At 36.4% G+C, this 26,956-nt stretch overlaps 1 protein-coding gene across 2 annotated transcripts in view; it reads right to left on the minus strand.

Moving 5' to 3' along the window:
- Positions 1-9,105: 9,105 nt before the first annotated feature.
- Positions 9,106-26,956, minus strand: part of LOC145263104 (calcitonin receptor-like) — a 379,387-nt gene continuing 361,536 nt past the window's right edge. Inside the window, exons 12-13 of one of the 2 annotated variants that reach the window (XM_080120034.1) lie at positions 22,962-23,003; positions 9,106-13,293 (exon numbers count right to left, since the gene is read on the minus strand). In XM_080120034.1, coding sequence (XP_079976160.1) covers positions 13,111-13,293; positions 22,962-23,003 — 225 coding nt within the window. In that variant the 3' untranslated portion in view covers positions 9,106-13,110. Of the gene's footprint in view, positions 13,294-15,285; positions 16,034-22,961; positions 23,004-26,956 lie in introns of those variants that run through there. The other variant, XM_080120035.1, reaches the window with a different exon arrangement.

Consider the following 26,956-nt stretch of genomic DNA (forward strand, 5'->3'; position numbering starts at 1 on the left):
TAGAGATCTTCCTAAGATTCCAATTTCTTTTCGTGTCATATATAAGACGTTGGTATTTCGTTATCTTTCGCTCTCAGCTCCGTTTAACTCAGCATCATTTGGAGACGTTAACTTCTATTAATGTTGCTACTTTCTCCTTCTTTTCCCACACCACTATATCAGGTGTAATAGCTCTGTTTCCAAGGTACGTAGCTGTAGGAATGGCATATAGAGGATTATTATCGTGTAATTATAACAGTTTTGTCTTTACCTCTTTCAGGTCTTGTTCATTGTCAGTGGACAATAAACAAATGTTGGACAAATAGAGATCACTCTTATTTATGAACGAGACAACCGAATTCCAATTGAGCTACCATGACTGTCGTACAGTGCTCTTTCCCTGCATGCAGTTACATCACACCAGACCTTGACGCAGCTATTGTGGCAGCACTCCTGACAACCCATGGCGCCATACACACTGTTGGTGCCTCTACTCATACGGCCACAATTGAGAAAGTTAAACGGCCAACCATAACCGTGGCCGGTACTACCGAGGATTTCAATCAGGCTGGGCTAATTATGTGGCTGCCACAAAAATATCCGGACGTGAAGGAGTGATCCAACCATTAGAATGCTGTGATGAGCAATTATGTAGGGATCTCAATGACAAACCCATGGAGGAGATCATGTGTGCCATCTGGAAGCTAGCCGTCCAAGAAGAATACAATGGTTGCACAGGTTGCACGGTTTGTATGGGTTGCTTTGCACAACATCCAGCAAGATCATGACAAATTGATACACCACTTCGATGCTCGCCTTCGAGGACAGGCAAATATATGTAATCACATGATCACATGCTCCAGATCTAATTACAACGTGAACTACTCTGACATCACGTGTTGAGTCGAAGGGATTATGGATCCTGATATTCAACTAGACCTCCAGCTAAATACAAGCCAGGACATGTCATTAGAAGAAGTGTCTCAATTTATAGAGTTTAAAGAGGCTGGTAAGCGATCTACCTCAAAATTGTTAAGCACCTATTCAGTGGAAGCAACACGGGCATCATACCAGAGAACTAAGCACCAACTCGATGAGGACTAACAAGAACCATTTTTCTATGTTAAACGCAGTCATAGCACAAAAAACACCACACGTATCCACAAACCTCAATGCATAGTCTTTGGACACAAGTGTGAACACTCTCATCAAGACAACCACTTTGGAAACATGTGCCGCCGTAAAAGTGCCCCTAATTTTACTCGACCAACACAGCCTGAAAAGTCCACAAAAGGGAATGCTGTTTTAACTCTCTATGCAGCGTCAATATTGGCTCATCTAAAAGTAAAACCCACAGCACCAACAGTGGCTGACATAGAGAGCAACAGACCAGCATAGAACCCGATCACCACATATATGACAGTCGGTCCAACACTTGGATCAAAGAGAACACCAAGCCTCAACCATTCATAAATCTAACAGTAGAGGCTCTTTTTGATTACACAACTCTGGATGTTGACTTACCAGCATGTTCTGTGATCATTATTGATACCAGCTGTCAAAGTTGCCTTGCTGGTCTCAAACTGGTCAACCGCTTTCGTTTACATGAATCGGACTTGATCCCAATAATGATGCAAATACATATGCCTACTATTAACGGCATCAAGATATTAGGAGTCATTTTACTGCACCTCTGTAGCAGAAATCGACATGAGCAACTGTCCGAAACTAGACAAATGACATCTATCACCCCATTGTCAGATAAACTATTCCTAAGTAGAGAAGCTTGCGTGGATCTTGGCTCCTGACTTGCTTTCCGCACATGACACGCACAGTCAAAATGCTGTCACTATAGGTGAGACAGACAAAGCAACTTACAGATGCCCAAATCGCTGCCCTCCACCTCCACCGTGAACGGCACTCCCATCCAGAGCAACAACATAAAACCGTGTGAAGCTTCAGCACATTCAACACATGTGAGCATCAAACATTACCTATGATTGACTGTCCACCGCTAAAGCTAATGGTGGACTCAGACGCCGAGCCTGTAGCTCATCATATGTTTGTACCGGTTCACGTACATTGGCGGGAGGAAGTAAAAAAGATATGCAATTGAAAGTCATTGAACCAGTACCAATTCGCGAACCTGTCACCCGGTGTCATAGAATGGTGATCTGCGCAATGAAAAACGGCCAACACAAAATGCACAGTTGATCTTCAAACCCTAAATTTCTATGCAACTCGTAAAACGCATCACATATCATCGCCATTCCTCCAAGCACGATCAGTGCCATCTGGTTTGATGGATGGAACGCTTACCACAGTGTACTCCTCTGTGAGGAAGATCGCCATCTTACCACATTTATCACCCGTTGGGGTCGACATTACTACAAGACGCCACCACAGGACTACATTGATTCCAGCAACAGATACACATGATGCTATGACGAGATTGTCACGGGCATACCAGACAAGAAGAAGTGTGTTGGCAATGCTACCGCAGAGTGGAGATTGGCATCAAGACTGTAAAACGCCTCCTCATGGACAACACAGGCTCTAACAGAACCATCAATACAGATTCATTCCAATGCGCTATGTTGCAATATAGAAATACAACAGATCGAGACACCAAGCTGTCACCAGCCACGTGTATCCTTGATTGTCCCATTCGCTACTTTATACCAATTATATCTGGAAATTATTAACCACATAACATATGGAGCAGCATTTGGCAAGCATGTGAAGAAGCCCTACGAAACCGGCATATGCTCTGTGCTGAGATTCTATTAGAACATATGCAAAGGCGCTTACCACTATTCGTTGGTAATCATGTGCGCATTCAAAACCAGGTCGGTCATTATCTTTGCAAATGAGACAAAACTCGAGTAGTAATTGAAGTCTGCCAATTCGATCAATATGTAATAAGCATAGACGAATCTAGGCGAGTGTCAATTTAGAACAGAAAATTCCTGCGAAATTACATTCCGAGGCAACTCCCTCACCCAAAGCTGACAATCACAGACGACCTCAGATTATGCCATGCTGCCCCCACCATGATACCAACAACTGTTGCATATGATGATACTACAACATCACCCAAAGTCACGGAGCCGAATACCCCTATTATTCCGGTATATCCCTATTATTTTGGTATATCCCACCCAACCAATGCCCTCACCACAAGTCCCACATAGTGCACCAGCACTGCCAGCACTGCCGGACACCACTCAACCAGCTCTTTGAAGCAGGGGGCTACTATCAGGGACTTAATTTGCAGGGGCATTATGAAGGGAGATGAGTAGAAAGATGTTTGTTCACATTACACTTGAACTTCTACATATCAGTACAGTTGGGAAAGCAGAATCCTGGAAGGGAGTTCCAAAGACCTACAATTTTGGGGAAGAAACTATTGGAGTAAAAGGCTTTCTTGCACCTAGGGATCTCTACTGTAAAGGGATGAGACTTACTAGCATGTCGGGTTTGTCGGGGGTAGTTACGCCGAGGAGGTGCCTATTTCTGTCGTTTTTTCAGTCTTTGGGCTTGTCCCACCTAACATTAGCATCAACACATACGCAAAGACTTAGGAGCAGATAGAGGATTATTATTGTGTAATTCGAACAGTTTTGTCTTTACCTATTTCAGGTCTTGTTCCTTGTCCGTGGACAATAAACAATTGCTGAGCAAATAGAGAAAACTCTTATCTAGTATAGTCACAGTAGTGTGTGACTTATTTTTGACACATCTTTCTGGTATATATGACTTTCTGCTGCATTCGATATTGGAGATTTTATTACCATTTATTAAATTAGCTTGTGATGTCACCATATCTATGATGCTTGACGTGCTTTGCCAGAGCGCCGCTCCCATGTTTGTGAACAAAAACACGCCGCCAGCAGAAACTTGACACTCCCGAAATAACTCATCACTATGAGCTATGACAACAGCATATTCTTTTCCTTCTCAGATATATATCCATTGATATCTTATATGTTTTTATGTAGAGTGATGTGATCCTCGGTTGATTAATTGTGTCTAATTGTGTTGGATATATACTCGAGAGTAAAAACAATGAAAATACTATGCTGTTGTCATAGCCCTACTCACCATCAAGGAAACCATCACCAATTATCCATGTTCCACAACAGCTTCAGGACTGCAAGTTTATTTTTGTCCGAAACGACGCGATAAAGAGACCATTAACAACATCATACCATGGTCTTTTTAAATGTTTAAAACGACCAGAGAACCATCTCACCATCGACCGAGGAAATGAAATGGGCACCACCTCCGTTGAGAGTCAAACCAGCTTTTCTGGAAAAATCGTCACGGGTTTGAGAACCCGTCTCAACCTACCCAGACGCCCAACATGTCCCAACACTATCTCTATTACTGCAGTCGTGTTATGGGCGGGATTTATTTGCTTCCCCACTGAGCAAATTAGGCACAAGGCCATTTTTTAATGCAGAGAGATTGGGGAAATGGCGACTAGCTCCCCGGGGAGTAGGGGAGCTGGATAGTGACGATTAGTATGAAGGGTTTCCCCTACATTGACCAATAACTGATTGCTACAAGAGCAATGGTCTTATATGTGGGGTTGCCCCCCCCCATATGGTCTTTGAGATTCATGCCCAGCCCCGCAGGGGGGCCGGGCGAAACTCCGCAATCGTGTTATGAGTAATAATACAGAACATTATCCCGGGTTTCAACGTGTTTTATTTTGAAACTAGGGAGTGGCTTCCGACCTTACCGGATTATAAAATACACTTAAATATATTTTAATTCATGCAGATTTCGTATTTATTGTTACAGAGCCAATTCTCTATTGAATATTATATTGTACCTAATATACTGCACTGATTTCAAAAGTGATTCTGGTGGCAGCAACTAGAATCAAAACCGAAACATTTAGCACTCCAGTCGCATTCCCTACCTATGTAACTAATGAGAAATTTAATATTAAACAACTTGAAGAAACGAATTAAATTTGGGCATGCACAGAAAGAAATACAAACATGCCGGCAAGTTAATGAATATTTTGCACATATACCAATCAAACCAAAGTCAATATTAATTGATCTAGTTAATTAAACTCAACGATTATCAGTATTAATAATCGAGCATATATATTACAATTTTGCATTAACCAAGACGGCCATATATCACAACATGTGTTTTATTATATTATATATCTCTTTGGTGTTACAATTGTTTCATAACCATCTTGACAAGGTTTTTTTTTATTTCAGTTGTGAAATCAATACTTATATATATATATATATATATATATATATATATATATATATATATATATATATATATATATATATATATATACAGGGTGGTCGCTAGAAAAGCGGGAAATTTGTCAAACAACGATTTATTTTTACAAAGAATAATCTTTACAAAGTTTTTCAAAGACAAATGTTATATTATACTCATAGATACTCAAAACGTCGTCCGTGTATTTCACTGCAGCGTCTTAACCTAGGAAACCAAGCTCGTGTGGCGTTTTGAAGGGTAACTTGCGGGATATCATTCCAAGCTCTTGCCAAGCGGGTTTTCAAGTCATCAATATAGTGTATGTCTCGTCAACAGTTCTGCGTCTCTGTTAATAACAAGCTCCAAACACATGACATTTAAGTCTGGATTTTTGAGGGCCAATCTTCCGGTGCAATGAAATCAGTAGTAGATTGCCGAAGAAACTGAATTGAAGCATTTTATTCATGATCTAAGTTGACCTTCAAATTTCCCGCTTTTCTAGCGACCATCCTGTAATTCCACAATAACCAAGACAACAATATATTATAACAGGTTTATCATAAAATATATTTCTTCAGTGTTACAATCGTTTCTTAACTTGCTTATCCAAATGATTAAAAAAAAAACGATTACAACACTGAATAAATACATCTTATGGTAAACTTGTTATAATTTATTGTTATCTTGGTTTTTGTGAAATTATAATATATATATATTAGTATTGATTTCAAAAATTAAAATAAAAATGACTTGTGTGCGATCAGCTAGAATCTAAACCAAACCATTTAACGCCCCAGTCGCATTTGATAACATTTAAGTTCACCCAACAGACAGATAAAAACGTTATAAAATTATAAAATCAAACCACTTTTAGCTATGATTAGTTTTACGCATGCGCAAACTAATAGAAATGTCGACAAGTTGAAATGAATATTTTGCATTTCAACTTGCCGACTTCTGCTCGCATTATTCATCCATCTAAACAAAGATTTTACTCGCTATAAACCACGTATAATCATGCGATTACTATTTCCTGTTAATTTTAGTGCTATGTGACCAGTAGTTTAAGCGTTTATCGGTTAAATATTTTCATACAAAAAAAAAATACAAACACATACATCTACTGAAAAAGAAAACATTTATAATTTTAATTTCATTAGTTGAGTGTGGAAGTTTCTATTTTTTTTTCTGTTACCACTTATCAAGATCCAGAGGCCACTAAAGGATAAGGTAGTGATACAATATCAGTCATGGTGAAAACTTGGGTAGGGTAAGATTATTTAAATGAACGACTTAATGCGTATTTATTCACATTAGACTTGAAGTCAATCATGTTATAGTCATCCGGGAAGAAGACAGAAGGTGTTGTGTTCCACAGGCGGACAGCTTTAGGGACGAAGTGGAATTTTCGTGAGGAAAATTGTTGGCAGTTATTGCAGCTAGACGAGTATTTGTTGTGAATGTTTTCCAGAGAGGGACCATACATTGAAGCTCAATCGAACACTTACCATAAAAGTGTCGCTAAAGCAGTATTTACAAAAATTTTAAAAATTTTTTTCTTCCTTTGAAGATTGTAACGGCGAGTATGGGGCAGCCAAACCAGCTGCCAACATTGCTCTACTTTTTATTGAAACTAACCGAGAGCTCTTTTTAGTATCCTCGTTGTTCCCTTAAGTGCAATTGTCTGGATCTCTTTTGCATTTGGTTCACCAGGAATATTAATTAGGTAGGACTACAGGTTCTTCTTCATAAGCCCTGTGGCACGTATAATAACTGGTATGAGTGATATTTCTCAAAGATTTCAGTTTCTTTTCATATCATAGATGCCGGGTGGTTAGAAAGATCTTCCCAAACGACCAGTATATAAATTTTCCCTGGACTTTCTACCGACGGGAACAAGCGAATCAGTTCCTAGGCAGAGGTTGGAATCATCGCAGGTGTGAATAGAACGGGGTCTTGTGAAAAAAAAGAGGTGTTTCCGATATAGTTGCCAGATCAGGGGTTGAATCTTGGAGCATCTTCAATAAAACAAACAAACAAACAAAAATGGAGACTCGGAGCTCAAGGAGTAACTAATAAAGAAAAGTGTGTAGGCAATAATTGTGAATATTATCGCACAATCATTTTGGCATATATGTAACATTTTTAACTTAATGTTGAATCCAATAGAAATATTGCAAATCTAGTTAAGTTTGTTGTTGTTGTTGTTTCTGCTGCTGCTGCTGCTGTCGTTATCATCCAGACAGACAAGATTTCAATTACTTGTCAAGAAATGTATTTTATTGTTTGGGTGTAAAACGGAAGCGTTTAATTGATTGGCTAAATGACACTCAACCTTGCTATAAAAACAATTGGCAAGTCTGAACAAGAGAAAATATAATAGCTATCGATAGACACGTGTTTTCCCATATATATATATATATATATATATATATATATATATATATATATATATATATATATATATATATTCATTTATTTAATAAGGGTATACATCAATTGGGTGTTAGAGGTGAAAATAACTCAAACTCAAACCTCCAAAGTGATATATATATATCCTTATTAAATGAATGAATATATATATATATATATATATATATATATATATATATATATATATATATATATATATATATATATAATAAAAATTACAATTAAATTTACCAAAATAATCCAAGACGGTAAAACTAAAGTATATTATAAATATTAAAGAATTAATACTTATAAAGTAATCTCAACCAGATGTAAAAGCTCGATAAAACCAAGTAGGAGATAGAGCTTATAATAAGAGCACTTTGTTCTCGGTAGCCGTGTTGAAAGCATACCTTATTTTTCTTTTATTAATATTATTGGAATTTTTCCCCATTTTCCTTGTACATATTTGTGAATTATTCCACGGAGTTCGGCCTCTTAGATTATTTTGGACCATCTTCCATTTACGCGATTTCCTTGGATTTTACTTGTGCGAATGGAAAATTAAATGAACTTTCTTGGACTTACATTTTTGGATTTTACCGTCATTGGATGCTTTTCCTTTAACCTGGCTGTCCATTCACGTGAAATCACCATTTTCTTCACCATGTTCCCTCTGTTTAACTTTTTGTCTTACTTGCAGTTTCATCAAATACTTTTGTATGCAAAATCCGATCCTGCATTTTGCTAATTCCTACCCTCTGATGAGAAGGAAAGTATTTCTTCGAAACTCCGCGGATTAAGGACTATCCACTTATCAAGTTGTTTCTTTTTCAGATTAAATATGTTTTTAACTCTTTTTCAAAGCGTTTTTTAACATGTTTTATTAACTATTTGCTTATATATATATATATATATATATATATATATATATATATATATATATATATATATATATGTGTGTATATATATATATATACATACACATATATATATACACACATATATATATATATATATATATATATATATATATATATAGTTTTTATACCTTCAGTGTTTCTTTTTATTGACTTTTATATAAGCTCTAAAACAATTTGTAGAGCTTAGTATTATCCCGATAAGTTTCCTATTAAAGAATTGATTTCATTCCCTTCCTTTAACCCCTCCCCCATATATATATATTTTAGGTAAAATCTTGAACCCTAATTAAAGTTATGAAGAAAAATGTAATGTATCGAATACTTGTGCGGGGCATTATATATATATATATATATATATATATATATATATATATATATATATATATATATATATATATATATATAGGGGGGGGTAAAGGAAGGGAATTAAATCAATTCTTTAATATGACAAGTTTGTTTTTCTAATCGTTGAGTTTGTGGATGACAAGTTGCCACCGTGTCAGATAAATAAGACACTACAACACGAAGAAGCTAAAGTTTTACAATACAAAATGACTTTATTGACTGAATCACGAGGAACAACAAAAAATCAATATGGCCGACAATAATAATAATAATAATAATAATAATAATAATAATAATAATAAGGATAATTAACTCTGTTATTAAAGATTTACTGAAGGTGTATAATCAGCCTAAACAATTGGTGTGATTATTTTTGTTTAGCTGTTTCAAGTTCTGACGTCATGAATTGGATACTAAATAGATTAATGGAATATTAGTGCATTTCGAAAACTAACAAGTGTTGTTTTTTTATTTTATTTTTTTTTTTTTACTGACGAATTATCAAGTCCCGGGGACACTCGAGGATAAAGGATTAAAGAGATTGTTAGTTGGATAGTGATCTCAATCACGGGAGAATTGGAAACAGTGGGTGGAATAGACAGAAGATTACTTAGGAGGCTTCGATTATTCAGGAGGATGGGTCAAAAAGTATTTGTTTATATTAGACTTGAAGAGAACCACGTTGAAAACTTAAGAGGAATCGGTTATATCTTAAGAACAGGAATTCTGATACTATTGAATCTCATATCCCCAATTTTAACAACCTTGGAGACGAGCTAGGAATGAATAGCAATAATAACACATTAAAACAGACTGGTCCGTTGAACTGACACGATATTATCATTGAATAATTAATTGAGATTGTCGGACTGACTTCCTCATCTCGGTTGTTATCGTCACAACGTTTCGGCCGTTTTGCCCTCCGACCTTCATCAGGTGTTTTGTATCGAACTGGGGAACTGTTTGTTAGGAGTCTCGAACCCAACCCTTTATTATTATTAAGGGGGTACCGTGTTCGGACTCCAGCTAGGCTCTGGGACATAGTTGCTGATTCTCTGTTTTGAATGTTACTTTTTCACTGCCTTCGTTCAGGATTGAACTTAGCACCTTTGGGTAACTGTAAACTTTGATACAACGTCTAGGACAACTCGGCCATATATCACTAGGACAATTCTTAGTTGGTTTTTGCTAATGTTAAACCCATGTTGTTATTCAAGGTTTTCTCTCTCTATCAGAGGTGTCCAAATTGCATTCAGCTCTATGCTTGGTTTACTCAGTAGTTTGTTATGTCCGAGCATGTGTTCGATACAAAACACCTGATGAAGGCCGGAGGGCAAAACGGCTGAAACGTTGTGACGATAACAACCAAGATGAGGAAGACAGTCCGACAATCTCAATCAATGAAAACACCTCATCTCAAAAATACAGACAATTACTATCATTGACTAAGTAGTGTTTGTTCAATATTTTCACAACCTAATGTAATTGCAACAAATATCTTACGTTATTTTAAAGATAACATATTCTAATATTTTTCTTGCACGCATGAACGTGTAAACATCAGCGTGAGAAATGTTTTCTACAATCTTGAAAACAAAAATGAAAACATTGAAGACAATGATCGCAAAAAAGTAAAACTAATAAAAAAATGGGAAAATGTCTGCTAACGTTTGATCTGAATAGATACGGATGCACAACGTAGTAACAAAAAATGGAAAATGTCTGTTAACGTTTGATCTGAATAGATACGGATGCACAGCATAGTAAAAAAAAATGGAAAATGTCTACTAACGTTTGATCTGAATAGATACGGATGCACAACGTAGTAACAAAAAATGGGAAAATGTCTACTAACGTTTGATCTGAATAGATACGGATGCACAGCATAGTAAAAAAAAAAAAATAGACCGTTTTGTCTCCTTACACCCATTCCTACACACGCCGTCGGCCCTGTAGGTGGGGCATTAGAATACGCCGACTGCCTCCCTGCAGAGGGTAAAAGTCCCTCAATGGGGGTCCTGGATATGACCTTAAACTATATCAAGTGGTGAGGCCCCAGCTTGTGGGCTTTGGGGAGTGTGGAGCCACCCTTTAATTGCCATTGCTCCCAGGTCCACTCTGACCCGGAGTGGTAGTACCTGTTAGGGTCCCAACTATGGGTTAAATAGAAATCGACGTGAAAACAACAAATATATTCTATTAAAAAAATTTTTTCTTCAAAATCTTTGGATTCGGCATTAAATAACCAGGACGTGGTTGATATGCCGTAAAACAAAAACAACCAACCAACCAACCAACCAACCAACACGCCGTCATTTTCAGAAAAATAAAATCTGCGACTAAATGAATCAATTCTAGAATTCACGTAAAGACATTCGGGAAAATTAAATAAAATGTAACTTTTTCTTCCGTTTACCACCATGGCAAAAAAAAAAATGTGTACAATTCTGACAATGGCGTATAACGCCAATATATAAATTTTAAACAAATAAATATTTGTTTATTTTTATTTTATTTTGCATAATATTGCGTTGTAATTTGACTTATAAACGTGTTTCATACGTATTTTATTTTGAAGTTGTAAGTGTGTATTTTTTGGAGTGTGTAATTTTTTAATTAACAATAAGTAATAAGTTTCTTTCAAATATGAATTCTATTTAAATATTAATAATTAACGATTTTAATTTTTTTTTTCCAATAAATAATCAATGAACTGATTTGACTTTTACGCACTTATGCACTAATCAATGTCGTTGAAGTTTGAGTTAATTCTATTTAATTTAATTATTAATAAATAACGGTTTTTAATTTTTTAAATGAACAAATTAAAAATAAAATAAAATTTATTATATTTTAGACTCCCCTAGAAATTCTGCGCGTTGCCAGATTCTGTTATTAGGTTCGTGCAAAAATAATGTCAGTTTTTGACGTGAAGTTGAACGTCAAAAAAACGACATTACTTTTGCACCAACCTAATACTAAACTCGCTTTCGGGGGATAAATATGCATTTTTTTTAACAAGATTATTTTAGTTCAATGTTTGAAGATTTTTACTTTACCAATAATCTTTTAAATAGTTACAGAAAAACTAATGTTTATCTTTCAATGGATTTTTACAATTAATTTATTTAGCTTTCACATTTACTTGAATTTACGAGTTTTCGGAGCAACCGTGAAAAATTTTTTGATTATAACTTTTTTTCACATGTAAAAATACACTTTTTTTTTTTATTTCAAAGAATAAATTTAGGCTATAATCTTTCAAACACAGGCAAAAAGTAATCTGAAACTTATAAAACAATTATGATAATTAAGTTTTTCAATTTTCACCATTAAATTGAACGTAACTAACAACTAAGGATTAATAGCCGGACGGTCAAGGCAGAGAATCCGGGAAGATGAGAAAGTAACCGACCAAAGGAAGCTTAGGAAAGAAACGTATTTATTTACATTAGACTTGAAGACCGCCATGTTGTAGTCGGTTGGGAAGCAGCTTTGTTGTCGATCTTAAGATCGAATGTTTGTCGAATGTTTTAGGGAAGACACCTTGTTCTGTGAAGTTCGGTTTGATCTTTGGTACAGAGAGAGAGAGAGAGAGAGAGAGAGAGAGAGAGAGAGAGAGAGAGAGAGGGGAGGAATATAGATGGATAGATCCATCCATCCACAACGTGAAAATGTGACGCAAGGGTCGGAAAATGGGATTGAAGAGCCAGCATCCCCAAGGAGGAGCACTCTGGCCTAAAAAAAAAAGTGGTTGTCGGCATTCCTCGGTAGGCTGCGCCTCAGGCGATTAGCAATAAAGTAACCCCTTATCAAAGGGAGAAGACAAAGCCTGGGAAAATGATCCTTCCTAGAACTGTACAGTACCAGCACCATACCGTAGGCAACAGAGAAAAAGTCATTTCAAGAATGGTCTTGACTCTGTTCATTTTTGGTGCCGAGGGAAAAAGTGGGAATTGCAAGATGAAATAAAAGGTATTTCTTTGTTGTAGAAATGCACCGTTATTCAACTAATCTATGACGATTAGATATCTTGGACAATTAAAAAAAATGCTTATTTCATGACGGGATTATTATACAGTAATATGTGAAACCCCCCCCCCCATCACAACCAAATGTTATAATTTTTCAAAATCCCACAAGAATGATGATGAGCGTATATATTTTTTATGATTAGAATTTTGTTTCCTATTCATGGTTTCGTTTCGTTGTGTTCTACGACGATCTTATGCATAGAAATTGCGTCCCTGTTCATTTGTGCCATCCCATTGGCGTCCGACGTGGTGTACAGTGTATGCAGTGTGGAAGCGCGCCGTTTTGTGCAAGTTTCTGACAGTTGACGCTGGTGCCATTTGCGCAGGAATATGGCCTTCACCTGTCAACAGAAGAAGAAGAAATGATTTTGAAGTCGGTCATAAAATAACGTTAGCATGAAAACAAGAAAGGAGATGTGTCTATTTGTTTTTACATGGTAACACCACAAAATAAATTCGCGATCCGTTCTGCAATTGGTCCTGTTTGATTTTGGGTGCACATATATATATATATATATATATATATATATATATATATATATATATATAGAGAGAGAGAGAGAGAGAGAGAGAGAAAGAAAGAAAGTTATTTGTTTATATTAAACTTGAAGACGACCATGTTGTAGTCGGTTGAGAAGCAGCCTCGCAACGTTCGTCCCACCAATGAAAAGGTCTAGAAAAAAAAAGCAAACTTTGCTTACGGAAGTTTTGTTTGATTTTTGGGTGATTAAGATATAGCCCACAAATCGATTATTTTAAATATATCGTTTTAAACAAAAACAATATTACATACTTAATTATCATGTCGAATATAGTAATATATCAAAAGATTATGAAAATTCATCAAGTAGAACAAATGCTATTGTGTTTTTAGTAAAAAAGTAGGTATATCATGACCAAGTAATTTAAAATATTCGTTTCGGAGTTATGTCCCCTGCGTGTAGGCTTCTACTACATACTTTATAATATCTAAGAAAAATGCAATTGTACCCAATTTTCCGTAAAAATCACGTTTAACTTTCTACTCAATGAATTTTCGTATTTTCTGGATATATTTATAACCCTAACACCCTCTCTGTCCGAGGGCCGGGCCGCACCCGTCGCTATCCTGGTTCATGGGAGCATACTTGTGATGTACTTCTGACCGTGTTCGTCGCTCCCAGCTCACAGGACCATAGATGCAACCCAGCAGGGCTACATTCTTACTTGTCCAGTGGTGGACCCCTCACGGGTGACCAGACTCTCACTGGTCACTGGAAAATATCTTTCTACTGCTCAGGGCACGCGAAATGTGCATGACCCTAAGTCCGTGTGGCAACATTGTCGATTTCGGCCGTCACTTTGGCTTCGTGCTGGATCCAGTCTATCTCTTTCATCATCTGGCTTCAGGGCATATCTGAAATAAATTGCATCTTCATTCAGGCCGGCAATTGAGAAACAAGGAGAAACTCTGGGACATTTTTATATAACGAAACAAAATAATTATTCATAAATCGTTTTACACTTGTTTATAGTCGAGTTCTTTGATTCAAGCTTCATGATGCAGGTTGCATAACAAGTTCCTCTAATTAATTTCCCAGCTAAGAACAAGAGCTTTTCAACTTAGCTCCTATGAGGGTTTCGCCCCCACCCCACCCCAGGCGGGGTGAGAGCGATGTGAACGCTTCGATGCCAACCAGTAAAAAGGACTCTAACTCTAAAAAGCCAATCGTTTTTATCAAATCAGAAATTCCCCTTCCACCTTTCTGGAGTTATTCTTTCTTTTTCTTCCCTTCCTCTCCCTCTCTTCTTTTATCCTATTAATTTGTACTCCCTTTTTCTTCTTTTGAATTTCCTCCCTCTCTCTGTTTCCACAATTTCTACTCCTCCTCTCGGCTTTATCTATACCAATTTTTAACCCTCATTGCCCTGAGGTGTTGACTTATCATGTAATTAAGAGTTATTAGTCACCCCAGGTCGAACAATGCCTGGCGGCGACCCCTCACCCCAAATCTTCATCTCGCTCAACAAAGATTTTAAAAACAACCTTTCCGTTGTTGATAGATGTCAATTCTCATTTGTCTTTCTCTTAAAAACCCCACCCCGGCACTGATGTGATAAGCGATAACTATTTATTTCCCATTGAAATATTTTATTTCTTCTGGACATTTTTCATAAACATCTGTCTTTCCTTGACCAAGTGTCAGCATGGCCCCCCCCTAACCATACCTCATCCTCTCCCATCTTCTCTTCCTCTATTTGAAAAGCAAGATCATCTGGTGTCGCCAGGGATCTCGTCATATATTGCTACAGGGGGAACGATAAAATTGTTGCCGTAAAGAAAACAACACAGCTTTATTTTAAAACTTTTATTGAAAAAATCAATTCAGATAACTTGATTATGTAGTACAGCTGGCATCTGTTCAATGTAGCCGCCTTCATCCTCAATCACTGCTTCAATACGGGTCTGGAACTGAAAGTATGCCTTTTCCACACGTGCAGGTGGGAGCTCGGTGAATACTCGATGGATGGAGGAGATCATATGCTACCTTTGGTGTTGTGGGAGGTCATGTTGGTGATATTCTTGACGTATGCCCAAACGAAGTCCAGCGAGTTCAGGTCGGCGGAGGAGGGGGGCAGTAAGAGAAGGGTACAGAATCGTAGCCTTTCTGAAGCCAAGACTGGGTCACTTTGGACTCGTGGGCCGGCGCCGAGTCTTGCTGTCACACCCAGGGTCTGCCAACGGCCACCTGATTAAACTAGAGGATCATCACAGTCTTCAGCATATCCAGGTCAATTGTGGTGTTGACTTTCAAGCCGACTTCGAAAATGTGAGGTGGAATGGTGTGCCCCTCACTTGAAACCACACTAAAAACCACAACCATGGTTAGAAAGTGTCGTCCGATGTGTCAAGCTGCGCCCTCATGCGTTGAACCGTCCGGATGTGCATTTTGAGGGTACTGGCAATGGTCCTGTTGTTATAACTTGGATCGGTAGAGAGCATGAGTTGTCTCACTCGTTGAACATTGTGTCACTTTCAGATATGAAAGAAGGCGCCTATCGCTCTTGAGTTGGTACACAACTGGGCAACTAGTAAATGATCTGCAAAAAAAAAAGAAAAAAAAAGAAAAAGAAAACCGGTTTTCATCAAACGGAAATGGAATCATATCATTTTACCCTATATTTTCGAAATAACACATAATATTGTTTTTGCTTAAAACGACATATTTAGAAAATCGATCTGTCGACAGCACTGCACTTTTGGTACACATAAACAGAGAGAAAGAGAGAAAGATGGAGAGAAAGTCAAGTTCTTTGTTGCAGTTATACCTAGGCGAGTTTTGCTCTTAATATCCCACAGAGACTGAAGTTTAGTCAAGCATCTACCATAAGCATAACGATCCTAAAAAAACAAAAACAACAACAACAACAACAACAATAACAAAAAAAAACTAGCAACATCTTTTCGGAAGATGAGAAAGAAAACGAACATATTTATTGGAATGTTCTAGGAAAAATACTCTGTTCAGGGAAGTTCTATTTGAATTTTGGTACACAGAGAAAGAAAGAAAGAAAGAAAGAAAGAGAGAGAGAGAGGGAGAGAGTAAAGTTTTTTTTTGTTGTGATTATATCTAGCCAAGTTCTTGCTGTGAATGTTTTACAGGGATTGGAACTGAGTCGAGCACCTAAGTGAACATAACGATACTATGCCACCCCTCTTGCCTAACTTTCACGAGAAACACTCGTCTAGGTGAAACCACCATCAATAATTTCCCCCACTCTTTACACGTGCCCCGTGAACCCCATGAACCGCACGCCCGTCGAAGTCTGTTCCGTTTTCCTGCTTTTCAATTGACTATAATATGATTGTCTTCAAGTCCAATGTAAACAAGTTCTTGATGAACCGTCCCCTTAAGTATTTCAATTTACTAAATTTCCACTATGAACGATTATTACGATATTGTCCCATTGACTACTGTACACTCATTTTCGAGTGGCCTCTGGGCCTTGATAAGTGGTGACTCCGTTGTAGAAATAAAATAAAAGATAGAAACATCTTTTATGTGGGAAACAAAAAGGGGCAATAAAGGAGAGAAGTAATCACTTTCTCTAGATTGCGAAGTGTGTTTTGAACTCTGTCAAGGCAATACTGTTCCGAGTGACACTTTTTATCGTTTTTTAAAAAAAGTTTTTCAATGAATATCGCTGCAGACAAGGCATGTGCGCGTGTGTGTGTAAAACGGCACTAACCCTATTTGGGTTCAACCGGCTTCCTCCGAAGGAGGAAGTTCTATGGGAGTATAGAATATATCCCCTTTATTCCCTTTAGGGGAGATGACGACATTAGGTTTTTGCAACTCTTGCAGGGAGGTGTCGACATCCTTGTACATATAGCGCCTGGAATTCCCAAATTGGTCACCCATTTAAGTAAGGACCAGGCTAAACGTTGCTTAACTTCAGTTATCTAACGGGAACAGGTGTGTCAACGTGATTATGCTGTATATACATGATTATGCCGTACAAGGCACGAAGCCATTTGATGTAAGAGGCTACAAATACTATTCCAAGGCTCCAAACTATCTAACGATATGTGTTAGTTGGATGGATTCCGACTCAGCCGAGAAACATCGCTTATGTAATTTTAGGACTAAATGAGAAAATAAGGCAAGTGAAGGTCACGAGGTTAGCGAAATTGAGCACAAAGTCCATTTTCGACTTTCGCTTTTCCATGTAAGGTGATTTATTGAGATATTTAATTTCTCATTGTAAAACATTCACATAAAAGAATCGTTATGTCATCGCATCGATTCTGTTGCTATTTGACTCAACAAGCGAAAAGCTTACTTTGTCCGCGTGACTATTCCATGAAAAATACCTTTTTTTTACTGAAAGAATTCCCCACTTGTAAAGGAAAGATGCCATTCGAGGATAAGAATTAATGAGATGGAATAATTATCAGACCCAAGTTTCTTTTTCCTTTTTTTTTTTACAAGGAAATCACCACTTATCAAGGCCCGGAGGCCACTCGTGGATAAGGTTATTGTTTAACCCTTTATGACCTATAATTTGTTCAGTCGTAAATAAATGGATATAACGGCATAAATAAAGTGGGAACTGATTGTACGTATTAGTTCAGTATATGGTTAGATGTCAGATACCTCTAGATTGCAATTACCTATTTTTATCCATGCTGTTATCTGTCTCAGAGAGTGGATGATTTCGTTTCTTGTCATAAACATCTTTTTTTTTAAGCACTGTAGATAATAATCAAAGTAAGTTTATGGAATGTCAAATTTCTCAGTGGTCGTTTATCTATTGAATAATTTTCCAGTTTGTACTTGGCCTTCGGGACAAGATCAAAGTGTAGTATCTGTTCTTCAGAGGCTGCACTTCAATTTTTTGTTCTCTGTCAGTGGAGGAGAAATCCTTCACGACTGAGAAAATTTTTATTTTTGTTCCTTTTCTCCACGTTAAAAAACGACCCTGGTGTCTAACTCTGTCCCGTGGGGAGGCATTGTAAATAGGGACAATCATAGTGGCATTACCCTTTAAACTAACAAAAAAATAATAAATATGTTTTTAATCATCTATATCGTGATTCAAGTCATAAAGGGTTAACTATTTGTGAGGAAGGTTCTAGATAGGAATCTGTTGAAAACGACCAAATCAAAACTTGTGGAGAAAAGGTCTCGCAGAAATGTGTTTCACAGACAGGAAGAAGATGTTTTTAAAGATATTTCTCTTTCCAGCAACTCCTGCAGCTGCGCTGGCTCCGACCGAATTGGCCTATCTTTCCATCGGACTTTGTCTGCAATGCCGAGAGGGAGACCCTGGTAACTGGGCAAACATAGGTCTCTTTATCACCTGTCCAGGCTTGCATCGTGAGAGCCAATTCCAGCTTCGATTTGTATAGCCACAGCTGATGATGCAGTGCACCAGACTAGATGCAGAACGCCATTTTTTAACGAGACGGAAGGTTGCCACCACCACCACCACCACTATCATCATCATCATCATCATCATCATCATCGATATTTCTCTGGACGCTTAGCACACTGAGGTAGAAAGGAAAGTTTTTCTTCATTCTCCAGATGTTTTGGTGCGTCTTTTCTCCGGCCAGTTTTATGAAAAAGTTCATTGTTGTTTTTGTGTGTCTTTTTTTGTTTTCAGTTGTGCCATTTCTTGTGACGTTCATTTTGGAAGTGCCTCTTTTACGTATGATCATCTTATTGCTATTTTTTCTGGCTCTATTTGTGTCACCTGCGCAGTTTTCTATATTTAACAACCTTCTTCTTTCTTTTTCTCCTTTTTTATATCGAGTCGGCCAATATCATCCTTCGGGCAATGTCCACATTCATTCTTTGTCATACATAAATAGTTTAGACTATCAAACTAGCGATAATTTCCACGTATTTTCATTCTTTATTACGTTTGTACAATATAGTTTAGTTCTCATATATTCTTTTATATATTTATCTTGCATTCCTTTGATGGCGTCTGCTTCCAAAACCTTAAAATATTTATAACTAGCAGGCCGCCCGTTTTTTCCCAGTCGTAAAATACGCTTTAATATGTTTTGATCAATGCAGATTTCGTGTTTATTATTATATTTGGATCCAATATATAGTAATGATTTAAAAAATAATAATACAAAAAAAATAACTTGTGCGCCACCACGGAGAATCGAAACCAAAACATTTAGCTTACGATTTACTTTTTCCTTTGACGTTAGTGCCTGAGCTTTTAAAAAATATATGCTCTAAGGCTAAAAATTAAAACATGAACCACTAGCTATTACGTTACGCATGCGTATTCATAATGACGCCTATCGACCTTCACCTGACAAATTCCATCCTTTTAATTTTCACACCTTTACACCGATTTTCTCCGGCTAAAAGTTTCGCATGGATTCGAATACCCTATATATTAAGTTTCATGTCTGTAAAACAAAAAACTGACAAGAGTTTAGTAGGCAATTTTTTAAAACAAATATATATACGCACACACACACACACACACACACACACACACACACACACACACACACACACACACACATATATATGTGTGTGTGTGTGTGTGTGTGTGTGTGTGTAAAGAGGTTTGTGTATACTATAACCTTTTGACGCAAATATTACGCAAATATAAATCATGTAGAATATCTGCATGAATATAATTACACGTAATGAAAACCGAAAAAACCCTAATAATCTGTGCTCCAAAATTGATAATGATCGGTCAATTAGTTATGGTGAAAATGTTATTCAAAAAAATATAAAACATTTAATGCTGAAATTTACCGTAGCTTTATTTAATATCCATTCAATTGTATGCCGGCAGATCGTGCTAAATTAATTTGGGAGGCTTTGTTAACTATTATCTACTTACATATATTGTGGGGACTTATGCAGAAGACGGACTATGAACTTACTAAAAAAATAGAAACATATTTACAAAAAAGAAAATGAAAGGAAAAAAACAAAAACGAAATGAAGTAATAATGCAAAAATAGAAGGTTAATAATAATAATAATAATAATAATAATAGCAATGATAATAATAACAATAATAATAACAATAATAATAACAATAATAATAATAACAATAATAATAATAATAATAATAATAATAACAATAATAATCATAATGATAATAATAATAACAATAATAATAACAATAACAATAATAATAATAACAACAATAATAATAATAACAACAACAACAATAATAACAACAATAATAATAATAACAACAATAATAATAACAACAACAGCAATAATAATAATAATAATAGCAACAACAACAACAACAATAATAATAATAATAATAATAATAATAATAATAATAATAATTCTGATTTCGTTTATCAATGTCTCTCTAGAAAGGGATGGGATTAATTTCCATAGGATTTCCCTTAATCCCGGCTTCAAACCAGGAGCTTTAAAGATCAAGGGTTTTCCTAAGGATGTTGGTGGTACCTACAATTGCAGAGGTCTGAAGGCCGCCTAAAACATTGGGGATTCTTAGTTTTTTCAATTGACCTTCTAGACGACTTGATACTACTCCTAGTATACCAACTACGACCGGGATTATTTGTATTTTAACCCCATGTATACGACATCTCCAAGGCCAACAGAGCATAATTGCTCCACTTCTCGTTCTCCTTCTCTCTCACATTCCTGTCCCAGGGTACTGAGAAGTCTACAATCTGCCAGTTTTTTGAGACCTTGTCAATGACGACCAAATCCGGACGATTATGTTCCAATTGCTTGGTCGTGATGACACTTTTGTCCCACCATACCTCTACCTTGCCATCCTCACTTGTTCTCACTTCATCAGGCACCTCCTCAAACCATTTTCCAGCATAATTCACCCCAATCCTCTTACACACCTTCAAAAATATATCCGGAGTCCCATGCGTCTTTTTCTCTGAGCCAGTCTACTACACCCTGCTGGAAGGTGTGCAATTGACTCTGAGGTCTTACCACAAATAATAATAATAATAATAATAATAATAATAATAATAATAATAATAATAATAATAATAATAATCATCAGCATAATAATAATAATAATAATAATAATAATAATAATAAAATAATAATAATAATAATAATAATAATCAGCATAATAATAATAATAATAACAATAACAAAAATACCACTAATAATAATAATCATCATCAGCATAATAATAATAATAATAATAATAATAATATGATGATGATGATGATAATAATAATGATAATAATAATAATAATAATGATGATAATAATAATAATAATAAGAAGAAGAAGAAGAAGAAGAAGAAAAAGAAGAAGAAATGTTATCGCATTATCAGAGACATGCTCAACTGAACACACGCACACAAACACATGCATGCACAAACTATAATAAGCACCATTAGCGAAGGGAAGTATGCGCAGAGAGAGAGAGAGAGAGAGAGAAAGAGAGAAAGAGAGAGAGAGAGAGAGAAAGGGGGAAGAGTAACCGTTTTACACACACTGTGAACCTCGTTGAATAATAAGGAACAGCAGCTGCAAAACCACTATTAGATTGACGTGTATCGTGCGCACGCATACAACACACACATATGACTGTAATGACCTATACACTGAATGAATTTGACGCCGAGTGAAATAATAAGTCTCTTAGTGACGCTATATTTTAATTTTAGTAATCGTTTATTTATAAAGCGAAGAACTGGATTCCAGAATATGAGAATTTTCAGAGCTCAGCCAATCAGAATAGATGGACTTTGGTGAGGGGGCCTTTAATATTTATGAGTCGGAAATTGGAAAGATTATATTAGGTGTGTGTATGTTACGGTCAGTGTAATCACAGAAGCTGTGGAAAGTGTAGAATTTGTCCCGGTGACAACTAGGTAGGACTAAATATTTAGAAAGAAAAATAGGGACTTCTTTCTCTAAAGATGTTGTGATTGTGATGGTGTTGCTCGTAAGATGCAATGTAGTATTTTATTATCACGACTGAATGTGTCTAAAATGGTGTTTGAAAGCAACATAAGATAGTGGCTATTAGCCTAGATGTATCAAAATTTGTACGTGGCATCTGCTGTTGCACTTAAGTTTATATGCATATATTTTTTTCATAAGTTTTTATTTCGGTTTTGATTCAAGCTAATGCATCCAAGCCATATGGCAACTTTATAACATATAAAAATCGATAGAACATTAACTCTATAATAATATATACGAAATCTGTAAGAATTAAAATATCATATTTAAGCATATTTTACGACCGGGCTTTACTGGGTGTCCGTGCTAGTTTAGATAAATACTTTTGCAGTTTTAACAAAAAAGCTACAATAATATCAGAGCGTCTCCATTTACACTGAATCTCTACAGAATGCCAACATCAATATATTACATATGAATGTGTCCCCTGTGGAATTTCCACAGGTCCCGCGAGTTATTATTATTATTATTATTATTATTATTATTATTATGAAAGAGATACTTATGATTAATGTTATTATTAAAAGTTATAAATTTATGTGGAGATACTTACTTCACCGTTGCAAAAACAATATAACAACGCCAAGAAACTCCCCTGAAAGAATCAGATAAAGAGCAAAATAAAAAAATATTGAAAAAAAAAGTAAATGCAATTTCATAAATAAATTTCTTACAGGGAAAAGAATAACAAAACAAGTAAAACATGAATTATCTTCCCTTGTCATCACTAATCCTTGATAATCCAAACATTCATCGTAATTTTTGTTGGATTGTACGAACAAATCTAACGCCCATTTTTTTTTTTTTTTTTAAATATTTGTGAAAAATGAATATTTTCAATCATCTTGAATTTTTTGGAATAACACGATGCTTATTACATTAAACTTAATCTATCATAAATAATTTGACGGATTTAGAGCCAAATATTGTGATCACATTGAAACATTTCACATTTATACGTGTTTACTTTCCCTTAACTCTTGTGTTAACTGATGCTGGCCCAGGAGTAACGTCCTAGGAAATAGAGTCAAAAGTGATTTTGTAACTGGGTTCGAATCACACAACCAGCAGTAATTATCACTTTCTGCAATGATTAACGATATTTATAATTATAAGCCTCTTTAATAATTTATTAAAGTTAAGTCCTGTCTGGGAAATAAAACAAACAAAAAAAACAGCAGTCAACTAGCGATATGCAACGTTCACAACTTCAGGTTGTTAGAATACTCCTAGACTACTTTAATGTTGTGTCCGCATTTGATATTTACAGGTGTTTAATTTCCCTTAATGTTGGAGTTAATTGAAGCTGGCCAAGGGGTGACATCCAAGCAAATGGAGTCTAAGGTGACTTTGTATGAAGTGCCTTCAATAAGTTTCCAGACTTTTTTGTACAAGCATTTAAAATTTTCGTAGACTCTTAAAAATTCAATATGTTATTCCTGTGTATCTTAAGATGGCTGATCATTTTCTATGGTCTCTGGTTCAAATAAACAGCTATAGTAGGAATTGAAATACACCCTACTAAAGCCTGATTGCTTCAGCTAGTGAATTTCAAAAATGCAATCTAGATGTGAGGACACTTTAGAAGAACGATACGCAATAAAAATCTGTTTTAAACTTGGAAAAATGCCATAGAAACGTATGGAATGCTTCAAACTGCTTTTGGACCATCTTACTTGAATCGAGCATCAATCTTTTAGTGGCATGAGAAATTCAAAGAAGAATATGCCGTACATACATACATGATGATTGCAACGTCTTGTCAGACGAGTGCCACTCCCTCAGTCACTGAAAGTCCATGAGCCCGAAAATAACCTTTTTTTTTTTTTAGTCCTGCCAGCGAATTCACACACTCAAGCAGACATGACATTGAAGACGGTCCTTGGCATACATACATATATATACATATACACACATACATACACATACATACCCATAAACATACACACATGTACACATCCATATATCCATACGCAATACATATAACACATACATACAAACATATACATACACACATGCAGACACATATACATATATATGCATACACATATATACTATCATATACAAATACATATACACATATACATACATATTCACATACATATACGTACACATGCATGCACATATACATACATACACATAAAGTTACCTACATATATGTACACATACATATATATGCACCTATACGCATACATATATATGCATGTATACATATACATATACATACACACAAATATATATACGTATATACATACAAACACACATAAACATGTATACACAATAAATAAATAAAAATATATACATACATACATATATACATATATATACAAATAGGTATACATACACATACATACACTAGTACATATATTAACATACATACATACATACACACACATATGCATATATAGAATGATGGCAGATCAATTATTACATGCTTCCAGCATTTCAGGGCTACACACATGACACTTTTTCCATCGCCACGGACAATTTTTATAGACAAATGCCTGAGGAAGTATCTATACAAAGATGATGTTACAGAGTTTTAGCTTTGTACGACAGCTAAGTCTCTCTCTCGGTTCAAAATGTCGAGATCCAGCAACAAGCATGAGCAAGATAGCCAGCAACAAATCAAACTGCAGACCAGCTTAATGCGGGTACTGGTCTCCCGCTTTATGTATTTTTTTTTTTTTAAATTAGAGATTTGCTTCACCCAGAGGGGTTGCCTTAACAGGGCTTTTGGGAGTCCTCTCCACCTCACACACATATCGAAATAAAGATATACACGTGCACATACAAGCATGCATACAAACAGATGCACGCAAACATACATACACAAGAAAAAACACACATGACAACATGCACATACACTCAAACATTCATATATACATGCATGTACATACATATGCACACACACATACACATACACGTACATGTAGAATATATATGAAGGAGCATTTATCATGACAATGATGATGGTTGTTACAAATAGGTGAATTCAACATGAATAAAAGAGTAAAACAATCCCAACTACACAGAAGATAGAATAGAGAGACGTTCGCTTCGCCGGTTGTACAGTTTTTAAAATGAAAACGCGTTCATAACGGCACAAATCCACAACGTTCATGACGACGACGATGATGGTTGTTACCAATAGGTGAATTCAACAGGAATAAAAGAGTAAAACAATCCCAAATACACAGAAGATACATACATACATACATACATAATGATTGCAACGTCTTATCAGACGAGTGCCACTCCCTCAGACACTTAAGGTCCATGAGCCCAAAAATGACTTTTTTTTTTTTTACTTTTTAGTCCTACCGGTGAATTCACACGCTCAAGCAGGCATGACACTGAAAACGGTCGTTGAGATCAATTATTACATGCTTCCAGCATTTCAAGCCTCCATGCGTCACAACTTTTCCATTGCCACAGGACCATTTTTATAGACACATGCTTGAGGGAGTATCTATACACAGATGATGTTACAGAATCTTAGCTTTGTACGACAGCTAAAACTCTCTCTCGGTTCAGAATGTTGAGATCCAGCAACAAGCAAGAGCAAAATAGCCAGCAACAAGTTAAACTGCAGACCAGCTTAATGTGGGTACTGGTCTCCCGCTTTATGTTTTTTTTAAATCAGAGATTTGCTTCTCCTAGAAAGGTTGCCTTCACCACAGTTTACGGGAGGCCTCTCCACCCCAACACACACATACACACAAACACACACGGTGCTAGTTGGCCGTTGACCCTGAAAAAGGGTTCATTCGCCCTTTGGAAGGTCTTGTTTTTAATCCTTCAGGGAGACTAGCCACCCTCCTCACCAAACAAGTCTGGTGGGGGAACCAGTTTAGTCGCCAGTGACCTAACCATGAGGCAGGTAGTACTGGGTTACATGGTACCAGTAGCATATCACATGATCTGATACATACATACATACATACATACATACATACATGATGATGATTGCTGCATCTTTCCAGATGATCGCTGTCACATTGAGTTCTCCCAATCTTGTCGTAAAAGATAAAAGATAGATCTCAAGTAACATCTGTACATCGTTGCATTAAAGTGACAAGCACTTGTACGGCACGAGTGCCAGTCTCTAAGTCTCCGCAGCAATAACCCAGTGACAAGTCATTGCAAGATGACTGGTAATTGCTTTGACCGCAGATTTCTCGTAAGAGTTGTCCTCTCCTAGAAGGATTGCCTCTTATAGGAGCTCCTTCTACCCCGCTAATGTCATTTACCCATGACTGGGTACATGATGATGATGATTGCAACGTCTTGTCAGACGAGTGCCACTCCCTCAGACATTTAAAATCCATGAGCCCAAATGCCTGAGGGAGTATCTATACAAAGATGATGTTACAGTCTTAGCTTTTTACGACAGCTAAGTCTCTCTCTCGATTCAAAATGTTGAGATCCAGCAACAAGCAAGAGCAAGATAGCCAGCAACAAATTAAACTGCAGACCAGCTTAATGCGGGTACTGGTCTCCCGCTTTATGGTTTTTTAAATCAGAGATTTGCTTCTCCTAGAAAGG

This window comes from Euprymna scolopes, chromosome 38, assembly GCF_053919585.1.
Source record: "Euprymna scolopes isolate OS-2025 chromosome 38, ASM5391958v1, whole genome shotgun sequence".
NCBI lineage: Eukaryota > Metazoa > Mollusca > Cephalopoda > Sepiida > Sepiolidae > Euprymna > Euprymna scolopes.